The sequence below is a fragment of the Ursus americanus genome, chromosome 30 (assembly GCF_024610735.1).
Source record: "Ursus americanus isolate L20-20 chromosome 30, mUrsAme1.1.p, whole genome shotgun sequence".
In the NCBI taxonomy this organism is placed as follows: Eukaryota; Metazoa; Chordata; class Mammalia; order Carnivora; family Ursidae; genus Ursus; species Ursus americanus.
The window spans coordinates 28,311,683-28,329,133 of NC_142156.1; the positions used below are offsets into that span (position 1 = coordinate 28,311,683).

The 17,451-nt window shown below is 47.9% G+C and overlaps 1 protein-coding gene across 1 annotated transcript; it reads left to right on the top strand.

The window, feature by feature from the left end:
- Positions 1-10,961: 10,961 nt before the first annotated feature.
- LOC148107474 (uncharacterized) lies at positions 10,962-12,440 on the top strand. The gene is made up of 3 exons (XM_087857175.1): positions 10,962-10,992; positions 11,307-11,728; positions 12,045-12,440. Exons 1-3 carry the CDS (start codon positions 10,962-10,964, stop codon positions 12,438-12,440), a joined length of 849 nt encoding a protein of 282 aa, XP_087713301.1.
- The last annotated feature ends 5,011 nt before the right edge of the window (positions 12,441-17,451 follow it).

Genomic DNA, 17,451 nt, shown 5'->3' on the forward strand with positions numbered 1-17,451 from the left:
ATATGGCCCTTCTCTTCACACGTCTGTATCTTTGGGGTAAATACCCAGTAGTGCAATGGCTGGATCAAAGGGTAGCTCTATTTTTAACTTTTTAAGAGACCTCCACACTGTTTTCCAAAGTGGCTGTACCAACTGGCATTCCCACCAACAGTGTAAGAGGGATCCCCTTTCTCCACATCCTCTCCAACATTTGTTGTTTCCTGCCTTGTCAATTTTTGCCATTCTAACTGGCGTAAGGTGGTATCTCAAGGTGGTTTTGATTTGAATTTCCCTGATGGCTACTGATTTTGAACATTTTTTCATGTGTCTGTTAGCCATTTGTATGTCTTCATTGGAAAAGTGTCTGTTCATATCTTCTGCCCATTTTTTGATTTGATTATTTGATTCCTGTGTATTGAGTTTGAGAAGTTCTTTGTAGATCTTGGATACCAGTATTTTATCTGTAGTGTCACTTGCAAATATCTTCTCCCATTCCATGGGCTGCCTCTTAGTTTTTTTGACTGTTTCCTTGGCTGTGCAGAAGCTTTTTATCTTGGTGAAGTCCCACAAGTTCAATTTTTGTTTTGTTTCTCTTGCCATTGGGGATGTGTTATGAAAAAAGTTGCTGTGGCTGATGTCAAAGAGGTTGCTGCCTATGTTCTCCTCTACGATTTAGATGGATTCCTGTCTCACATCAAGGTCTTTCATCCATTTGGAGTTTATCTTTGTGTATGGTGAGAGAGAGTGTTCAAGTTTCATTCTTTTGCATGTAGCTGTCCAATTTTCCCAGCACCATTTATTGAACAGACTATCTTTTTTTTTTTAAATGATTTTTTATTATATTATGTTAGTCACCATACGGTACATCCCCGGTTTCCAATGTAAGGCTCAATGATTCATTAGTTGTGTATAACACTCAGTGCACCATGCAATACGTGCCCTCCTTACTACCCATCACCGGTCTATCCCATTCCCCCACCCCCCTCCCCTTTGAGGCCCTCAGTTTGTTTCTCATAGTCCATAGTCTCTCATGTTTCATTCCCCCTTCTGATTACCCCCCTTTCTTTATCCCTTTCTTCCCCTACCGATCATCCTAGTTCTTATGTTCCATAGATGAGAGAAATCATATGATAGTTGTCTTTCTCTGCTTGACTTATTTCACTTAGCATTATCTCCTCCAGTGCTGTCCATGTTGTAGCAAATGTTGAGAACTCGTTCTTTCTGATAGCTGAGTAATATTCCATTGTATATATGGACCATAACTTCTTAACCCAGTCATCTGTTGAAGGGCATCTCGGCTCCTTCCACGATTTAGCTATTGTGGACATTGCTGCTATGAACATTGGGGTGCATATGGCTCTTCTCTTCACTACGTCTGTATCTTTGGGGTAAACACCCAGTAGTGCAATGGCTGGATCATAGGGTAGCTCAATTTTTAACTTTTTAAGGGACCTCCACACTGTTTTCCAGAGTGGCTGTACCAACTTGCATTCCCACCAACAATGTAGGAGGGATCCCCTTTCTCCACATCCTCTCCAACAATTTGAACAGACTAGCTTTTTATCCACCAGAAGGTTTTGTCAAAGATTAGTTGCCCAAAGAGCCGAGGGTCCATTTCTGGGTTCTCTATTCTGTTCCATTGGTCTGTGTGTCTGTTTTTGTGCCAGTACCATGCTGTCTTTGTGATCACAGCTTTGTAGTACAGCTCGAAATCCGGCATTGTGATGCCCCCAGCTTTGTTTTTCCTTTTCCACAATTCCTTGGCGATTCAGGGCCTTTTCTGGTTCCACACAAATTAAGGGCTGTTTATTCCAGTTCTTTGAAAAATGTCATTGGTATTTTGATCAGGATGGCATTGAAAGTGTAGATTGCTCTGGGTAGCATAGACATTTTCACTATGTTTGTTCTTCCAATCCATGAGCATGGAATATTTTTCCATCTTTTTGTGTCTTCTTCAATGTCTTTCAAGAGTGATTTATAGTTTCTAGAATATAGGTCCTTTACGTCTCTGGTTAAGTTAATTCCGAGATAACGTATGATTTTTGGTGCTATTGTAAATGGAATGGATTCCCTAATTTCTCTTTCTTCAGTCTCATTATTCATGTATAGAAATGCAACTGATTTCTGAGCATTGATTTTGTATCCCGTCACATTACTGAATTGCTCTATAACTTCTAGTAGTTTGGGGGTGGAGTCTTGGGTTTTCCATATAGAGTATCATGTCATCTGCAAAGAGACACAGTTTGACTTCTTCTTTGCTGATTTGGATACCTTTTATTCCTTTTTGTTGTCTGATTGCTGTTGCAAGGACTTCTAATACTATTTTGAATAATAATGGTGAGAGTGGGCATCCTTGTCGTATTCCTGATCTTAAGGGAAAGGCTTTCAGTTTTTCCCCATTGAGAATGATATTTGCTGTAGGCTTTTCATAGATGATTTTTATGAAATTGAGGAATGTACCTTCTATCCCTACACTCTGAAGGCTTTTAATCAGAAAAGGATGCTATATTTTGTCAGATGCATTTCTGCATCAATTGAGAGGCTCATATGGTTCTTGACTCTTTTCTTGTTGATATGATCTATCACAGTGATCGATTTGCAAATGTTGAACCACCCTTGCATCCCAGGGATGAATCCCACTTGGTCATGATGGATAATCCTTTTAATGTACTGTGGGATCCTATTAGCTAGGATCTTGTTGAAAATTTTGGCCTACAAGTTCATCAGGGGTACCGGTCTGTAATTCTCCTTTTTGATGGGGTCTTTGCCTGGTTTGGGGATTAAGGTAATACTGGCCTCATAGAATGAGTTTGGTAGTATTCCTTCTATTTTTTGAAACAGCTTCAGGAGAATAGGTATTATTTCTTCTTTGAATGTTTGGTAGAATTCCCCAGGGACTCCGTCAGGCCCTGGACTCTTGTTTTTTGTTTTGTTTTGTTTTGTTTTTGTTTAAAGATTTTTTAAAATTTATTTGACAGAAAGAGAGATAGGCAATGAGAGAGGGAACAGAAGCAGGGGGAGTGGGACAGGAAGAAGCTGACTCCCAGTGGAAGAGCCTGATGCAGGGCTCAATCCCAGAACGCCGGGATCACGTTCTGAGCAGAAGGCAGACGCTTAATGACTGAGACACCTAGGCGCCCCGGACTCTTGTTTGGGGAGGTTTTTGATCACTGCTTCAATCTCTTCATAATTAATTGGTCTGTTTAAATAATCAATTTCTTCCTTTTCAGTCTTGGTAGTTTAGAGGTTTCCAGGAAGGCATTCATTTCTTCCACATTGTTTAATTTATTGGCATAAAGCTGTTGAGAAAGTTTCTAGTGATCCTTCCTATTTCACTGCTGTTCGTCATGATCTCTTCCCTTTCATTAGTAATTTTATTAATTTGGGTCCTTTCTCTGTTCTTTTGAATAAGTCTGGCCAGTGGCTTATCGATCTTATTTATTCCTTCAAAGAACCAGCTTCTAGCTCTGTTGATCTGCTCTACTATGCTCCTGGTTTCTAATTCATTGATCTCTGCTCTAATCTTGATCAACTGCCTTTTCATGCATGGGTTAGGCCTGTTCTGTTCCTGTTCCAGCTTCTTCAGGTGAGAATATAAAAACTGCATTTTAGATTTTTCTATTCTTTTGACTGAGTGTTAGATGGCTATGTATTTTCTCCTTAAGACTGCCTTTGCAGTGTCCCATAGGTTTTGGAGTGATGTGTTTTCATATTTGTTGTTCTCCAAAATTGTTTAATCTCCTTCTTAATTACCTTGTTTACCAAGTCATTCTTGAGCAGGATGGTTCTTAGTTTCCACGTGTTTGAGTTTCTTCCAAATTTTTCCTTGTGATTGAGTTCCAGTTTCAAAGCATTGTGGTCTGAGAATATGCAGGTAATAATCTCAGTCTTTTGGTATCAGTTGAGACTTGATTTGTGACCCAGTATATGGTCTACTCTGGAGAAAGTTCTATGTGTTTTTGAAAAGAATGAGTATTCTGTTGTTCTGGTGTGTAGTGTTCTGTATATATCTATGAGGTCCATCTGGTCTAGTATGTCATTCAAAGCTCTTGTTTCTTTGTTGATTTTCTGCTTAGGTGATCTGTCTATTGCTGAGAGTGGAGTGTTGAGGTCCCCTACTATTAACGTATTATTATCTATATGTCTCTTTATTCTAGTTAAGAGTTGGCTGGTGTGGGGCGCCTGGGTGGCACAGCGGTTAAGCGTCTGCCTTCGGCTCAGGGCATGATCCTGGCGTTATGGGATCGAGCCCCACATCAGGGTCTTCTGCTATGAGTCTGCTTCTTCCTCTCCCACTCCCCCTGCTTGTGTTCCCTCTCTCGCTGGCTGTCTCTATCTCTGTCAAATAAATAAATAAAATCTTAAAAAAAAGAAAAAAAGAGTTGGCTGGTGTATCTAACTGCTCCCCTGTTGGGGGCATAGATGATTATAATTGTCATATCCACGTGTTGGATACATCCTTTAAGAATAATATAGTGTCCTTCTGTATCTCTAACTGCAGTCTTTAGTTTAAAGTCTACTCTGTCTGATATGAGAATCTCTACGCCAGCTTTCTTTTGAGGTCCATTGGCATGAGAAATGATTTTCCATCCCTTCACTTTCAGTCTGGATGTATCTTTAAGTTCAAGATGAGTCTCCTGTAGGCAGCAAATGGATGGGTCATGTCTTTTTATCCAATCTGCAACCCTGTGGCGTTTTATGGGAGCATTAGGCCATTCGCATTGAGAGTGATTATTGAGAGATATGATTTTAATGATGTCATGCTGCCTGTGAAGTCTTTGTTTCTAAAGATTGTAATTTTCTGTTCTCTATCACTCCTGGGGCCTTTTTACTTTTATAGAACCCCCCCTTAATATCTCATGTAGTGCTGGCTTGGTGGTCACGAATTCCTTCAGTTTTTGCCAATCTTGGAAGGTCCTTATCTCTCCATCCATTCTGAATGACAGCCTTGCTGCATAATGGATACTTGGCTGCATGTTCTTCTCAGATAGAGCTTTGAAAATACCCTGCCAACCCTTCCTGGCCTGCCAGGTCTCTGTAGACAGGTCTGACATAATTCTGATATTTTTCCCTCTGTACATAAGGATTTTCTTCCCCTGGCCAATTTCAATACTGAATCTTTGCATCTAATATTTGCGGACTGCAGTATGATGTGACGTGGTGTAGATCTGTTCTCATTGATCTTGGGAGGGGTCCTCTCTGCCTCTTGGACATGAATGCTTGTTTCCTTTGCCAGATTAGGGAAGTTCTCAGCTACAATTTGTTCAAATATCTCTTCTAGACCTCTCTCTTTCTCCACCCCCTCAGGGATGCTGATGATTCTGACATTGAAACTTTTCATTGAGTCAGTAATCTCCCGTAATGTACATTCTTGAGATTGGATTTTTTTGAGCCAAGTTTCTGTTTTAACTTTCTCTTCTACCATCCCATCCTCCAATTCACTAATTTGTTCTGCCTCATTTACCCTGGCCGTCAGAGCATCTAGTTTTGACTGCATTTGATTCATAGCATTTTTAATTTCTGCCAGATTCACTCTCATTTCCACCCGTGGAGATTCTATATTCTCATTAATATTTTCGTTAATTTTTTTTTCAAGCCTACACATCAGCTTGACCATTGTTACTCTGAACTCCATTTCTGACAATTTGGTTATATCCATATCCATCAGTTCTGTTGCAGAGGCCACAGACTCTGTATCTTTTCTCTGTTGGGGGGATTTCTCCTTCTCGTCATTCTGATGAAGAGAGGTTGTGTGGTTTCCCAGAGCCCAAATTATTGACCACGATCCAGGCAGTGTCCACTTGTTTTATAGGGATCTTAGGGATGTGGGCTTCTTGATTTTTCAGCCTGCCTTCTGGGGGAGGGGCCTGCCGTGCTGATACTCAGGCCACTCTGTTTGGGTAGAGTTGCCCTGTCCCCTGTGAGCGGGGATGGGGATGGGCACAATATAAACCAGTATTTCTGGGCTTTTGTTCTCTGGCAGCTTTCCCTGGTGGTTTTCTGTGACTATTTTGAGAGTCAGAGCAGCAGTGGACATATCCTAGCCTCTGTCTAAGAACAGAGAGATTGCAGTTCACTCTCCACTGAGCTCTCCTGGCCACTTTAACTCTGTTTCTGTCAGTGCTGCTAAAAACCCTGTAGCATCCCGGGTTGTGCACCCCACAGCCACTCTCCCAGCCCTTTTTTCCAGGGCCAGCACATCTCTGTCCTTTGTTTCTAACACCGCCAGCTGCCCCTGGTTCCTGCGTGTGCTCCTGAGCTCCAGGTTTCAGTTGAGTTCGAGTGTGTGCTCCGGAGCTCCGGTTTTAAGTTTGGACGCGCACGCTCCTGAGCTCCCAGTTTCAGTCTGGTTCCAGTGAGCGCTCCAGAGCTCCAGTTTTCAGTCTGGTCGCACACGCGTTCCCAGGCTCACAGTCTCAGTCTGCTTTCTTGGGGGTGCTGGTCTGCAAGTCCAGCCCGTTCCCCAGTGCAGGTGGCTACTACTACCCAGTGCCTGAGTGCTGTGGCTCCGTCCCCCTTCCATTTATCTTCTGATATCTGTGCACAGATTCATAGCTCCCTGCTTTGTACCTCCATACTTAGTGCTGGCGATGTTCGTTTGTAGAGATCCAGATGTATCTTCCTGTGTCTCAGGCTGATTTCATGGGTGTTCAGGATGGTCTGGTAGATATCCAGCCTGATCAGGGGACCAGCTGAAAAAGTGGTCCCCTACTCCTCTGTCATCTTTTCTGCAACCTAGTGTATCCAATTTAGACTGCATCTTACTCATAGCAATTTTTAGTTCAGTCTGATTAGATCTCATTTCTGCTCTTAGATTCTATATTGTCCCTAATGCTTCTTTGAAGCCTAGCTATTGACTTCATGATTGCTATCCTGAATTCTGTCTGTGGCATTTTGCTTATATCCATATCCATTAGTTCCATGGCAAATGACATTGTCTCTATTTCTTTTCTTTGTTGAGAGTTCCTCCTCCTAGTCATTCTGTCAAGGGATATTTGAGTGAATGAGCAGATTCCAAAATATTAACTACAACCCAAGCAAGATGCACCGTAGGAAAATTTGGAGCAGTCAGAAGCCACTGGCGGGGGGGGGGGGGGCAGATTTAAACACAAGAATAAAATTTATAGAATTAAAAAAAAAATTTAAATAAAAATTTATAAAAGGGGTTGATGAGGGGAAGATGGGGGCTCTAATCTCTCATTGTGGACAAAGTAGAGTGTTTCAGTTGTTCCTGAGTGTCTTTTATTCTGCTAGAGGATACTACTTCCCAAAATTACTGGGAAAGTAAAACTGGTGTATATATATATAAAGGTAATATTGAATAGGGAAAAAAGGACTACATTGAAGCGTATATAAAGTATAGGTGTGAAAAAGTACAAGTTAAAAAGCTACTATGAAATATGATATATTAAACATCTAGTTGAAATGAGAAAAAGGTAAAAAGAAAAAACAGAGAAAAAGCATAAGAGTAAGCAAAAAAGAAAAAGAGTTTTACCTGAAAAATAAACAAGCTGTGAGGCAACACCTGAAGCTCAACCTACTATTTTCCCCAGAGTTGGGATTTTACAGTCTTATGGGGACTATAGGGTTGTTGTCCACTTGTTCTTCCAGCCCGTCTTCTGGTGGAGGGACCTGCCATGCTGTTTCTAAGGCAACCCTGCTTGGGCAGAGTTGCCCTGCCCCTTGTCAGGAGGATGGGATCAGTGGAAACCAGACCTTTGTGCTTTCTTCTTCCCTGGCGGCTTTCTGTGCCTCTTCTGAGGGTCAGAGCAAAAATGGCCACACCCAAACCTCTGGCCCAGAGCAGAGAAATCAGTCTGTTGTCTTCATTAAAACCTCCATGACAGTGTCTGTTTCTGTATCCTGTGCCAAAACTGCAGCCTCCCACGGTGCATGCCTACAGTCACTCTCTCAGAGGTCATCCCAGGGCCCGGGAGTGTCCCTGCCCTTTATATTTCTAAAACTTGGAGCAGCCCTGGGCTCACACATGCACCTACAGCTCCTGGATTCTGTCTCAGTGCTGCCCTAAAGCCCTTTCCCAGCCACTACTACTCTGTGAGTTTTTGCCCAGTTGCGGGTACAGGCTCCTGATTTTTTCAGGCTGCCCAAGAGAAGAGTGATTGTCAACCAGCCAGGCTTGCGGTTTATGGTGACCCAAACTGAGAGACCCTTCCTGGGCTCGCTGACCATAACCTGCTTCCTGGCTCCACTGCTTGGGTACTCTGCTGGTCCAAGAAGCCCCTTTGGCTCTGAGGCTTCTGAGACCACAATGCTCTATCTAGAATTCTGCCTTTTCATTTCCAGAGCCCCTTTCAGAGAGGGATGTTGCTCCCTAGAGCAGATTTCTAAAGGTTCCAATTTTGTGCTCTGGTGTTATATCACTTTCCAGGAGCTAGCTTATGGAGGCTCCCTCCCCCTTCTCTTTATCTTCCAATAGTTCCCCCAGATTCATGACTCCACACTTCCTACCTTCCAAAAAACAGTGCTTTTCTGCTTGTAGAGATCCAGATATATATATATTCTTACATTTCAGGGTGATTTTATGCATGTTCAGAATGGTTTGGTAGTTATCCAGCTAAATTCAGGGGACTGGTTGAAACGGGGTCCCCTACTCCTCCACCATCTTTCATCCTCCCCCCAGTATTTTCTTCTTTCTTGAACTGAGTGATGAGTGATGAAGGAACAGAAGGCTGGATCAAGGAACAGCTGAGGATCAAGCAGAAACTGACACCCTGCAACCCTCCCGCCCCCCCCCCCCCAATGGGAGGTATGCGACATTCCTCAGGCACTCCTGGCTGCCCTAAAGGAAAAAGAAATAGTTAACCTATAGAGACCACTTGAGTCTCCCTCAGTTTACAAATGTCTTAGCAGTCTACAAGAAGAAAGCATTTCTATCAATAACCTAGCTTCTGGAAGGAAATGTAAATACAGTTGAATGTCTTTGTAACCTGCAGCCATAGACAGATACTCGAAGTGGGCAGAGTGTAATGTTCCTCCAGGAAGTTCCCAACTATCTTCATGCTAATGCCTTAACAAGTTAACAACCTTAACTTGACAATGGCAAGGCCTCTGTATCCTGAGAGTCTTCTTTAACATATGAAAGTATTTTCTCAACCTCCCTTTTTCCTTACCTCCCCCAACCCTGTAGTATATAATCAGCCACGCCTCAAAACCCCGTTGCTGCAGTTCTTTCTGCCCAAGGGTCCTGTCCCCATGCTTTAATAAACCACTATTTCGCACCAAAGATGTCTCAAGAATTCTTTCTTGGTCATAGGCTCTGGACTCCACCCCACTGAACCTCACCTATATTCAACAACCTCATCAATGAGCACATAGATGACAGGGCTGTTCACCTTATTCTTCCCTTTTTGTTTTTGTATGCCTTAAATAACTTTAACAGGGGGGGGGGGGAATCAATCATGTGACCCACACAGAGGAAGAATTATCTTTCTTCCTGGACAGATAAGCCCTATAGGCCATGGCTAAACTGGGTCTCTTTGTCTTCTCCCTCAATGCTTGAGGAGCATGCAGGGGCACTCTAAAGAAAACAAATGCATGTCCTCACCCACATGGGGCCTGATAATGGGGCCTCCTTTAGGAAACTTCTCCTTCATGGCATTGCTGTTCTGCCTTCTGCAGCAGCTGAGACCTCCTGTGTCAGCGCCCTGGCTTCCTCTGTGACTCAGCTCTCCAAAATGGCTGTTCCAGCCCTGAATTTGCTCAGCATCCTACATGAGAATTTTAATCACCCTGCACTGTGCTGAAACTGCTGTCCTTTAGATCAAAACCAAAGAAATGGGGACTCATCTACATCAGTCCCCTTCTCCAAGATACAACTCTCCAAAACCTACTTGCTTTTTTTTTTTTTCACTTTTCAGGGTCTTTAATGTATTTAAAAACTGTGTCCAGAGTTTATAATGATCTATTAGAGGGTTGGTTTTTAGAGCCTGTTCCACTATATCTGAACTTTATTTTAAATCTCTTTTTACGATGCTTCCAGAATGACCTCTATAATAAGTTTGCTCATAGCGTAAGATTAAGAATTGATAGCTTAACCTCTTATATCCCTTTTTAATTATCAGGAATGTTAGAAATAATAATAAATAACCATACTATCATTAGTTAACTATATACTAGTCAACAAATGTGTTGTATGTTGGGCTGGCCGAGAAAAGGGGCCAAGACACCCAAGATGGCCGATTCTCCCGCCAAGATTTAAACTGACACCCAAGATGGCCGACTCTCCCACCAAGATTTAAACCTAAACCTAGGCGGGAAACCGAAACCCGTCCTACCGACTTTCCCCCACCCCCAGCGGTGCCCAATAAAAACCCTCGCTGTCTTGCCCTAGGCGCGACTTCCCCGACTCAACGCTCTTTCCTGAGTCGCGGAACCTCTCCCGAGGGTGCTTGCAATAAAGTTCATCCTCTGGACCACGTTTGCCTTTGCAGTCTTGATTTCATTAGGGACGAGAAGAAAACCTAACATTTGGTGCCGAAACCCGGGAGGAGATCGAGCCCCTGCTCTAGCACGGAGGCTCTCTCCTCCTCTCAAGCAGACTGGGACTTCTCCGTCTCTCTCCAGACATCTCTCAAAGCCCGCTGTGGTGAGTGTTCCCTGGTTCCCGATCCTTCTCCGGGACGCCCTGTCCTAACCGCTGCCGTGTCAGGGCAACTCCCTCCGGCCACCTGGTGGCCCCCATAGTTCTGAGGAATCGGGAGACGTCCCCATTCCATGGCAACTACCTTCCCTTCCGAACCGCAACCCAGCACACAGACGAGGGGACGCCTTCCTCCGTGCCCTGAGTTGCTAGGTGAAGGGGCCATAGGAACCTCCCAGTCCAAATTCGACCCTAAAACACCACTGGGCTGCCTTCTGGCCAACCTTTGAACCCTGAAATTGGATCAGGACCTACGAAGGCGACGCCTCATCCATTACTGTACTGTTACTTGGCCCCAATATCAATTGGACAACCAATCACAATGGCCCCCCGAAGGCACATTCGATTATCAGGTGCTCATGGATCTTGACAACCTCTGTAGACGACAAGGCAAATGGTCCGAGGTCCCCTATGTCCAGGCTTTCTGGGCCTTACACTCTCAGCCTTCACTATGCTCCCGCTGTTCGACCTCTCAGGTCCTCCTCGCCCGCTCTCCCCCTCCAACCCTTCCGCCTACTGCTCCCAAGGACCCTGATCCTCTCTCTCTCTCTCCTCTCTCGGAACCTCCTGAGAACCTCTCGGGGCCCCCCATAAGGACCCCTCTCGTACCTCCACCCCCCCTTACCATCCCGTTCCTCAGCTGCCTGAATCCCCTAATCCCCCGCAGACCCCAGAGCCGTCCCTAGTCCGGCTACTCCAACGGCTCCTGAAGTTCTACCCCTCGGGACCGCCACCGAGCCCCCCCCCCCCCCCGACATTCTCCCTTCCCCTCTCATCTCCACTCATACCCGGTCTCGGAATCTTTCCCCCGACCTAGTTTGCCCCTTGAGGGAGGTTGCCAGGGCTGAAGGGGTCTTCCGAGTCCATGCGCCCTTCTCCCTGCAGGACCTTTCCCAGATAGAAAAGCGCCTGGGCTCTTTCTCCGCCAACCCAGACAATTTCATTAAGGAATTCCAGTATTTGGCCCAGGCCTATGACCTTACCTGGCACGACTTACGTGTTGTCCAGACCACCACCCTCACCACTGAGGAGAGGGAACGAATCCAGGCTGCCTCCCGAGAGCATGCCGATCAGGTTCATCTGACTGATGCCACCATGCCGGTCGGCGCTCAGGCAGTCCCAGCCGTGGAATCTGGCTGGGACTGACCACATGATCCAATGCCTTATCACCGGAATGCGGGCGGCCTCCAATAAGGCTGTTAACTATGATAAGATCAGGGAGATTATTCAGACCCCTGATGAAAACCCTGCCGTATACCTTAACTGACTGACCGAGGCTTTGACTCAGTTCACCCACTTAGATCTAGCCTCTCCAGCAGGGGCCACAGTCCTGGCCACTCATTTCATCTCCCAATCGGCACCGGATATTCAGAAAAAGTTAAAAAAGGCCGAGGAGGGCCCCCAGACCCCCATTTCCGACCTGGTGAAAATGGCATTTAAAGTCTTTAACTCCCGAGAGGAGGCAGCTGAACTTAAACAGCAGGCCAGGCTCCAGCAGAAGGTTCAGCTACAGACCCAGGCCTTGGTAGCAGCCCTGCGGCTGGCCGGCTCCGGGAGCCAACAGAGAGGAGCAGCCAGCCGCACCCCTCTGGGGGCCTGCTTCAAATGCAGAGCCAAGGGACACTGGGCTCGTCAATGTCCCAACCCAAAGGCGCCAACTCCACCGTATCCTCAGTGCCACATGATGGGACACTGGAAATCAGACTGTCCTACACTCGGGGAATCCTCAGCGCCTCTACACGGGGGCAACCCCGAGACAGTAAGTCCGGCCTTCCAGCTGCTCGGCTTGGAGGACGATTGACGGAGCCCACACTTGGCCACCCCTCTCACCCAGGCTGAGCCCAGGGTCACACTCCAGGTAGTGGGTAAGTCCATCTCCTTTCTGCTGGACACGGGTGCTACCTACTCAGTTCTGCCATCCTACTTGGGACCTACACGAACCTCACCGGTCACTGTCGTGGGGATCGACGGGACCTCCTCCTCTCCTAGGGTGACTCTTCCCCTTACTTGCAGCCTGGACGGTTTCCCCTTCTCCCACTCGTTCCTCGTAATTCCCTCTTGTCCGGTCCCCCTACTGGGAAGGGACATCCTCCAGAAACTGCAAGCTACTATTCACCTCTCTCCTTCCCCCTCAATTTCAGAGTGTCTCATCTTACCCTTCCTTCCTGCCCCTCCGACCCTCACCCCAGATAGTCTACCCGCAGTGGACCCCCAGGTATGGGACACCTCTAAACCCATCATTGCCTCCCACCATACCCCCGTTAGAATACAGCTAAGGGATAGCTCCAAGTTCCCCTCCCGAGCACAGTTTCCCATTTCCCTAACTCACCGCCAGGGTCTCAAGCCTATCATAGACCGGCTGAGACGGCAGGGGCTCCTGATCCCCATCAGCTCCCCCTGTAACACCCCTATCCTGCCAGTCCGTAAACCCTTGGGGGCTTACCGACTGGTGCAAGACCTGTGACTCATTAATGAGGCCGTAGTCCTGCTTCATCCTGTCGTCCCCAACCCCTACACCATACTGTCCCACGTCCCGTCTGACACCTCTCACTTTATGGTACTGGATTTAAAGGATGCCTTCTTTACCATTCCCCTGCACCCTGACTCCTATTTTCTTTTTGCCTTTACCTGGGAAGATCCTGACACACATGTCTCCAGGCAGCTGACCTGGACCGTCCTGCCTCAGGGATTCTGAGACAGTCCCCATATTTTTGGTCAGGCTTTGGCTACAGACCTGCAGCAATGTGCCCTTAAGGCCAGTACCCTGTTGCAATATGTAGATGATCTCCTCCTCTGCAGCCCCTCTCTCTCCTTATCCCAGGACGATACCTCCACCCTACTCAATTTCCTGGGGGGCAAAGGGTATAGGGTCACCCCTTCTAAGGCCCAACTGTGTACCCCCTCAGTCACGTACCTGGGTATCTTCCTGACTCCCACCTCTAAGTCCCTTACCTGGGACCACATCCGCCTCCTCCGGGAACTCCAGCCTCCTCAAACTGCAGATGAGATACTTTCCTTTCTCGGACTTGTAGGTTTTTTTAGACATTGGATTCCAAATTTCTTGATCCTAGCCCGACCTTTATACCAAGCGGCCAAGGAGACCCCCCAGGGTCCCCTCACTGACCCCACCTCAGTTCAGCACGTATTCTCCAAACTACGGGAGTGCCTCACTGCTGGGCCAGTCTTGGCACTGCCTGACCCCTCTAACCCTTCCATCTTTTCACCGATGAGCGCTCCAGCTCAGCCACTGGCCTCCTAGCCCAACCAGTGGGGCCCACGCACAGGGCCGTAGCCTATCTGTCTAAGCAATTAGACATCACCACCCGAGGATGGCAGCCCTGCCTCAGGGCACTGGCGGCCGCTGCCTCCCTAACTAAGGAGGCCCTCAAACTTACTCTGGGACAGCCCCTTGTAGTCTACTCTCCCCACCGACTCATGGATCTCCTCAGCCATCGATCTCTGGCCCAACTAACCCCCTCCCACCTCCAGTTGTACCATCTGTTGTTTGTCGAAAATCCGCAGATCTCTCTCTCTGCTTCCCCTCGCTTAAACCCTGCTACTTTGTTGCCTACACCCTTGTCTACCCCTGAACCCGCTCATTCTTGCCCACAACTCCTGGAGGACCTCACTCCCCCTCACCCAGGGCTCTCTGATCAGCCGCTGCCTAACCCTGACCGTGTGCTCTTCGTGGATGGCAGCTCCCTCCTGGCCTCAGACGGCCAAAAGCGCGCCGCCTATGCCGTAGTCACCTCGGAGGCAGTAATAGAAACAGCTCCCCTTCTTATCGGGACCACCTCCCAGAAGGCTGAGCTTATAGCTCTCACCCGGGCGCTACACCTGACTAAGGGACAGCGAGTCAATAGATACACGGACTCCAAGTACGCCTATCTCATAACTCACACCCACTCTGTCCTTTGGCAGGAGCGGGGATTCCTGACCACCAAAGGCACTCCTATAGTTAACGGGCCTCTCATTGCCAAATTACTCGAGGCCCTTAGCTTGCCCACCGAGGTTGCGGTAGTGCACTGCCGTGGCCACCAGACCTCCAAGGACCCAGTCTCCCAAGGTAACAACAAGGCAGACTCAGTGGCCAGACAAACGGCCCTGAACACCTCTTTGGCTCTGATCCTCTTTCTCAACACCGCCACCGGCCTTCTTACTCTGAAAAGGAGGTGCAGACCCTCCAGGGCCTAGGGGGAAAACCTGAAGACAAGGGATGGATTTACATCCAGAACAAAATTGCCCTGCCGGAGAACCTGGCCCACACCCTGATCACAGACATTCATCAGTCCCTTCATATTGGCCCAAAGGCCCTCCACCAGTTCCTGCAACCCCTGCTTCACCACCCTTCTCTATCTAGGGTAATTGAGACAGTCCACAGAGCCTGTAAAACCTGCTTGGCCGTAAATACACAAGGTGGAATCCGCAGACTGGGACCTAACCATCAACTCCGTGGCCACCAGCCCAGGGAAGACTGGCAGCTGGACTTCACTCATATGCCCCGCCACAAAACCTTCCGGTACCTATTAACCATGGTTGATACATTCACAGGTTGGATCGAGGCATACCCCACAGCCCGGGAAACAGCAGATATCGTAGCCACAACTCTCATTGAACACATCATCCTGAGGTTTGGATTACCCCAAACCCTCCAGTCAGACAACGGACCTGCTTTCATCTCTAGTGTGACTCAGCAGGTAGCCGAAAGCCTCAACGTCACCTGGAAACTCCACATTCCATACCACCCTCAGTCATCGGGTAGGGTGGAAAAGGCCAACGGGTTGCTTAAGGCTCAGCTCACTAAACTGACCTTAGAGACCCATCTCTCATGGCCCACACATTTGCCCCTGGCCCTTACCAGGCTTAGGGCAACCCCCCGTGGACCTTCAGGGTTGAGCCCATTTGAGCTGCTATACGGCCAACCCTTCCTTATAAACCACAACCTCCCAGCCGTTCCCCCACCTCTCCTGTCCTACCTGCCTTACCTTACCCTCCTGCGGGCTTTCCTGAGGGCACATGCTGATGCTGTCATCCCTGCCCCGAATGACCATGACCATAAGGAAGCCCCCCCTCAAGGGCTATTCCCAGGGGACCAGGTCCTCCTCAGAAATCTGCACCCAGGCTCCTTGCAGACGCGATGGACAGGGCCTCATACTGTCATCCTTACCACCCCAACTGCGGCAAAACTGCTGGGGCACCAGGCGTGGGTACACATCAACAACCTCAAATGGGCGCCTACAGGTAATGACTGGACCTCTCAGATGGTGGGCCCTACCAAACTTCGCTTGGTACGGGCTCCTCCCTCTGATTCTCCTGAGCCCCCTGACCCAAGCGACAGAATGTGAATGCATGCGTGGCAGCGGACGCACAAGGTACTTCCAGTCATTCACCTATATGCCTAGTAAATGCTACACAGGAAAGTCCCCATATACCTGCACATCTGTCCATGCCCCAGGAAGAACCTTCTGGATGTCTGACCTCACTGAAAGGTACAGTCACCCTTGAGACACTTACCCCAAGACGGGAAAGGTCTGCTGGACATATCTGGCCCAGATAGGACTCTCCCACGGAGGAGGGGTCCAGAACCAGGCTAGCCGTAACCAGACCCAGCAAATAGTCAGGAGGTTACATGAGCAACTACAAGCCCAGGCCTATCCCACCTACAAGGGAATCAATCTCGACAGCATCCAGAAGGTTCCCACCACTGAGCAACTGACAGTGGCCCTTTTAAACTCCAGCTATAACCTGTGGCGGAACGTCTCTCAGGACCGCGACTGCTGGATCTGTTTCCCCTTCTCTACTCTAACATTGTGGGGATACCCATTCCAACCCAGTGGCCCCTCCCCAATTCCACCCTCAACAAGAAGACAGTCCACATCAGACCCATTGGAGGGACCATACCAATCCTTAATCTTTCCTCCACCATCAACACCCTCACCCCTCGCACCGCCAACATCACCTCCTCCCTTCCTTACTGCACTCCCTTGGGGGTGTTCCTCTCGTGCCCCAAGGTAATCTATCACTGCCTGACTACTAATGACTCCCTAGACTGTATATTTATCCTACTATCCCCGTCTACCCACATCTACTCCAATTCCCAACTCCTGTCCATACTATTCCCCCAGGGCCGAGAAAAAAGGGCTATATTCCTTCCCCTGCTGATAGGGGCGGGCTTAACCACCAGGGTGGCGACCAGAGCAGCTGGGCTTGGGACGTCAATAAATTTCTATTATAAACTCTCCCAAGCCCTCAACGATGACATGGAACGGATCGCCGACTCCCTTACTGCCCTACAGACTCAAGTAACCAGCCTGGCGGCCATTGCCTTACAAAATCGGCGAGCCTTGGACCTCCTGACCGCCGAAAAGGGAGGAACCTACCTCTACTTAAATGAGGAGTGTTGTTACTTTGTCAACCAGTCAGGCATAGTCACTTCCAAGGTCCGGGAACTCAAGGACCGGATTCGAGCAAGGTGCCAAGACACTTCCATATGGGGCCTGGACCCCCATACTTGGGTAACGTGGCTTCTCCCCTTGGCGGGACCTCTATGCTTAATCCTCCTGCTAATCTCGGTTGCTCCCTGCCTTATTCGGTACATACAGGAACGCCTGCGGGAAGTGACCCAGGTGTCAGTCAACCAGCTCCTCCTACAGCCCTATTCTTGCCTGCCCACTTCTTTTTTTTTTTTTTAATAATGATTTTTTATTATATTATGTTAGTCACCATACAGTACATCCCCGGTTTTCGATGTAAGGCTCGATGATTCATTAGTTGTGTATAACACCCAGTGCACCATGCAATATGTGCCCTCC

Coding starts and splice junctions, on each gene's coding strand:
- LOC148107474 (XM_087857175.1), top strand. CDS start 10,962: ATGGCCCCCCGAAGGCACATTCGATTATCAG. Junction 10,993..11,306: donor AAGGCACATTCGATTATCAG/GTGCTCATGGAT, acceptor AATCCCCCGCAG/ACCCCAGAGCCGTCCCTAGT. Junction 11,729..12,044: donor ATCAGGTTCATCTGACTGAT/GCCACCATGCCG, acceptor GAGGGCCCCCAG/ACCCCCATTTCCGACCTGGT.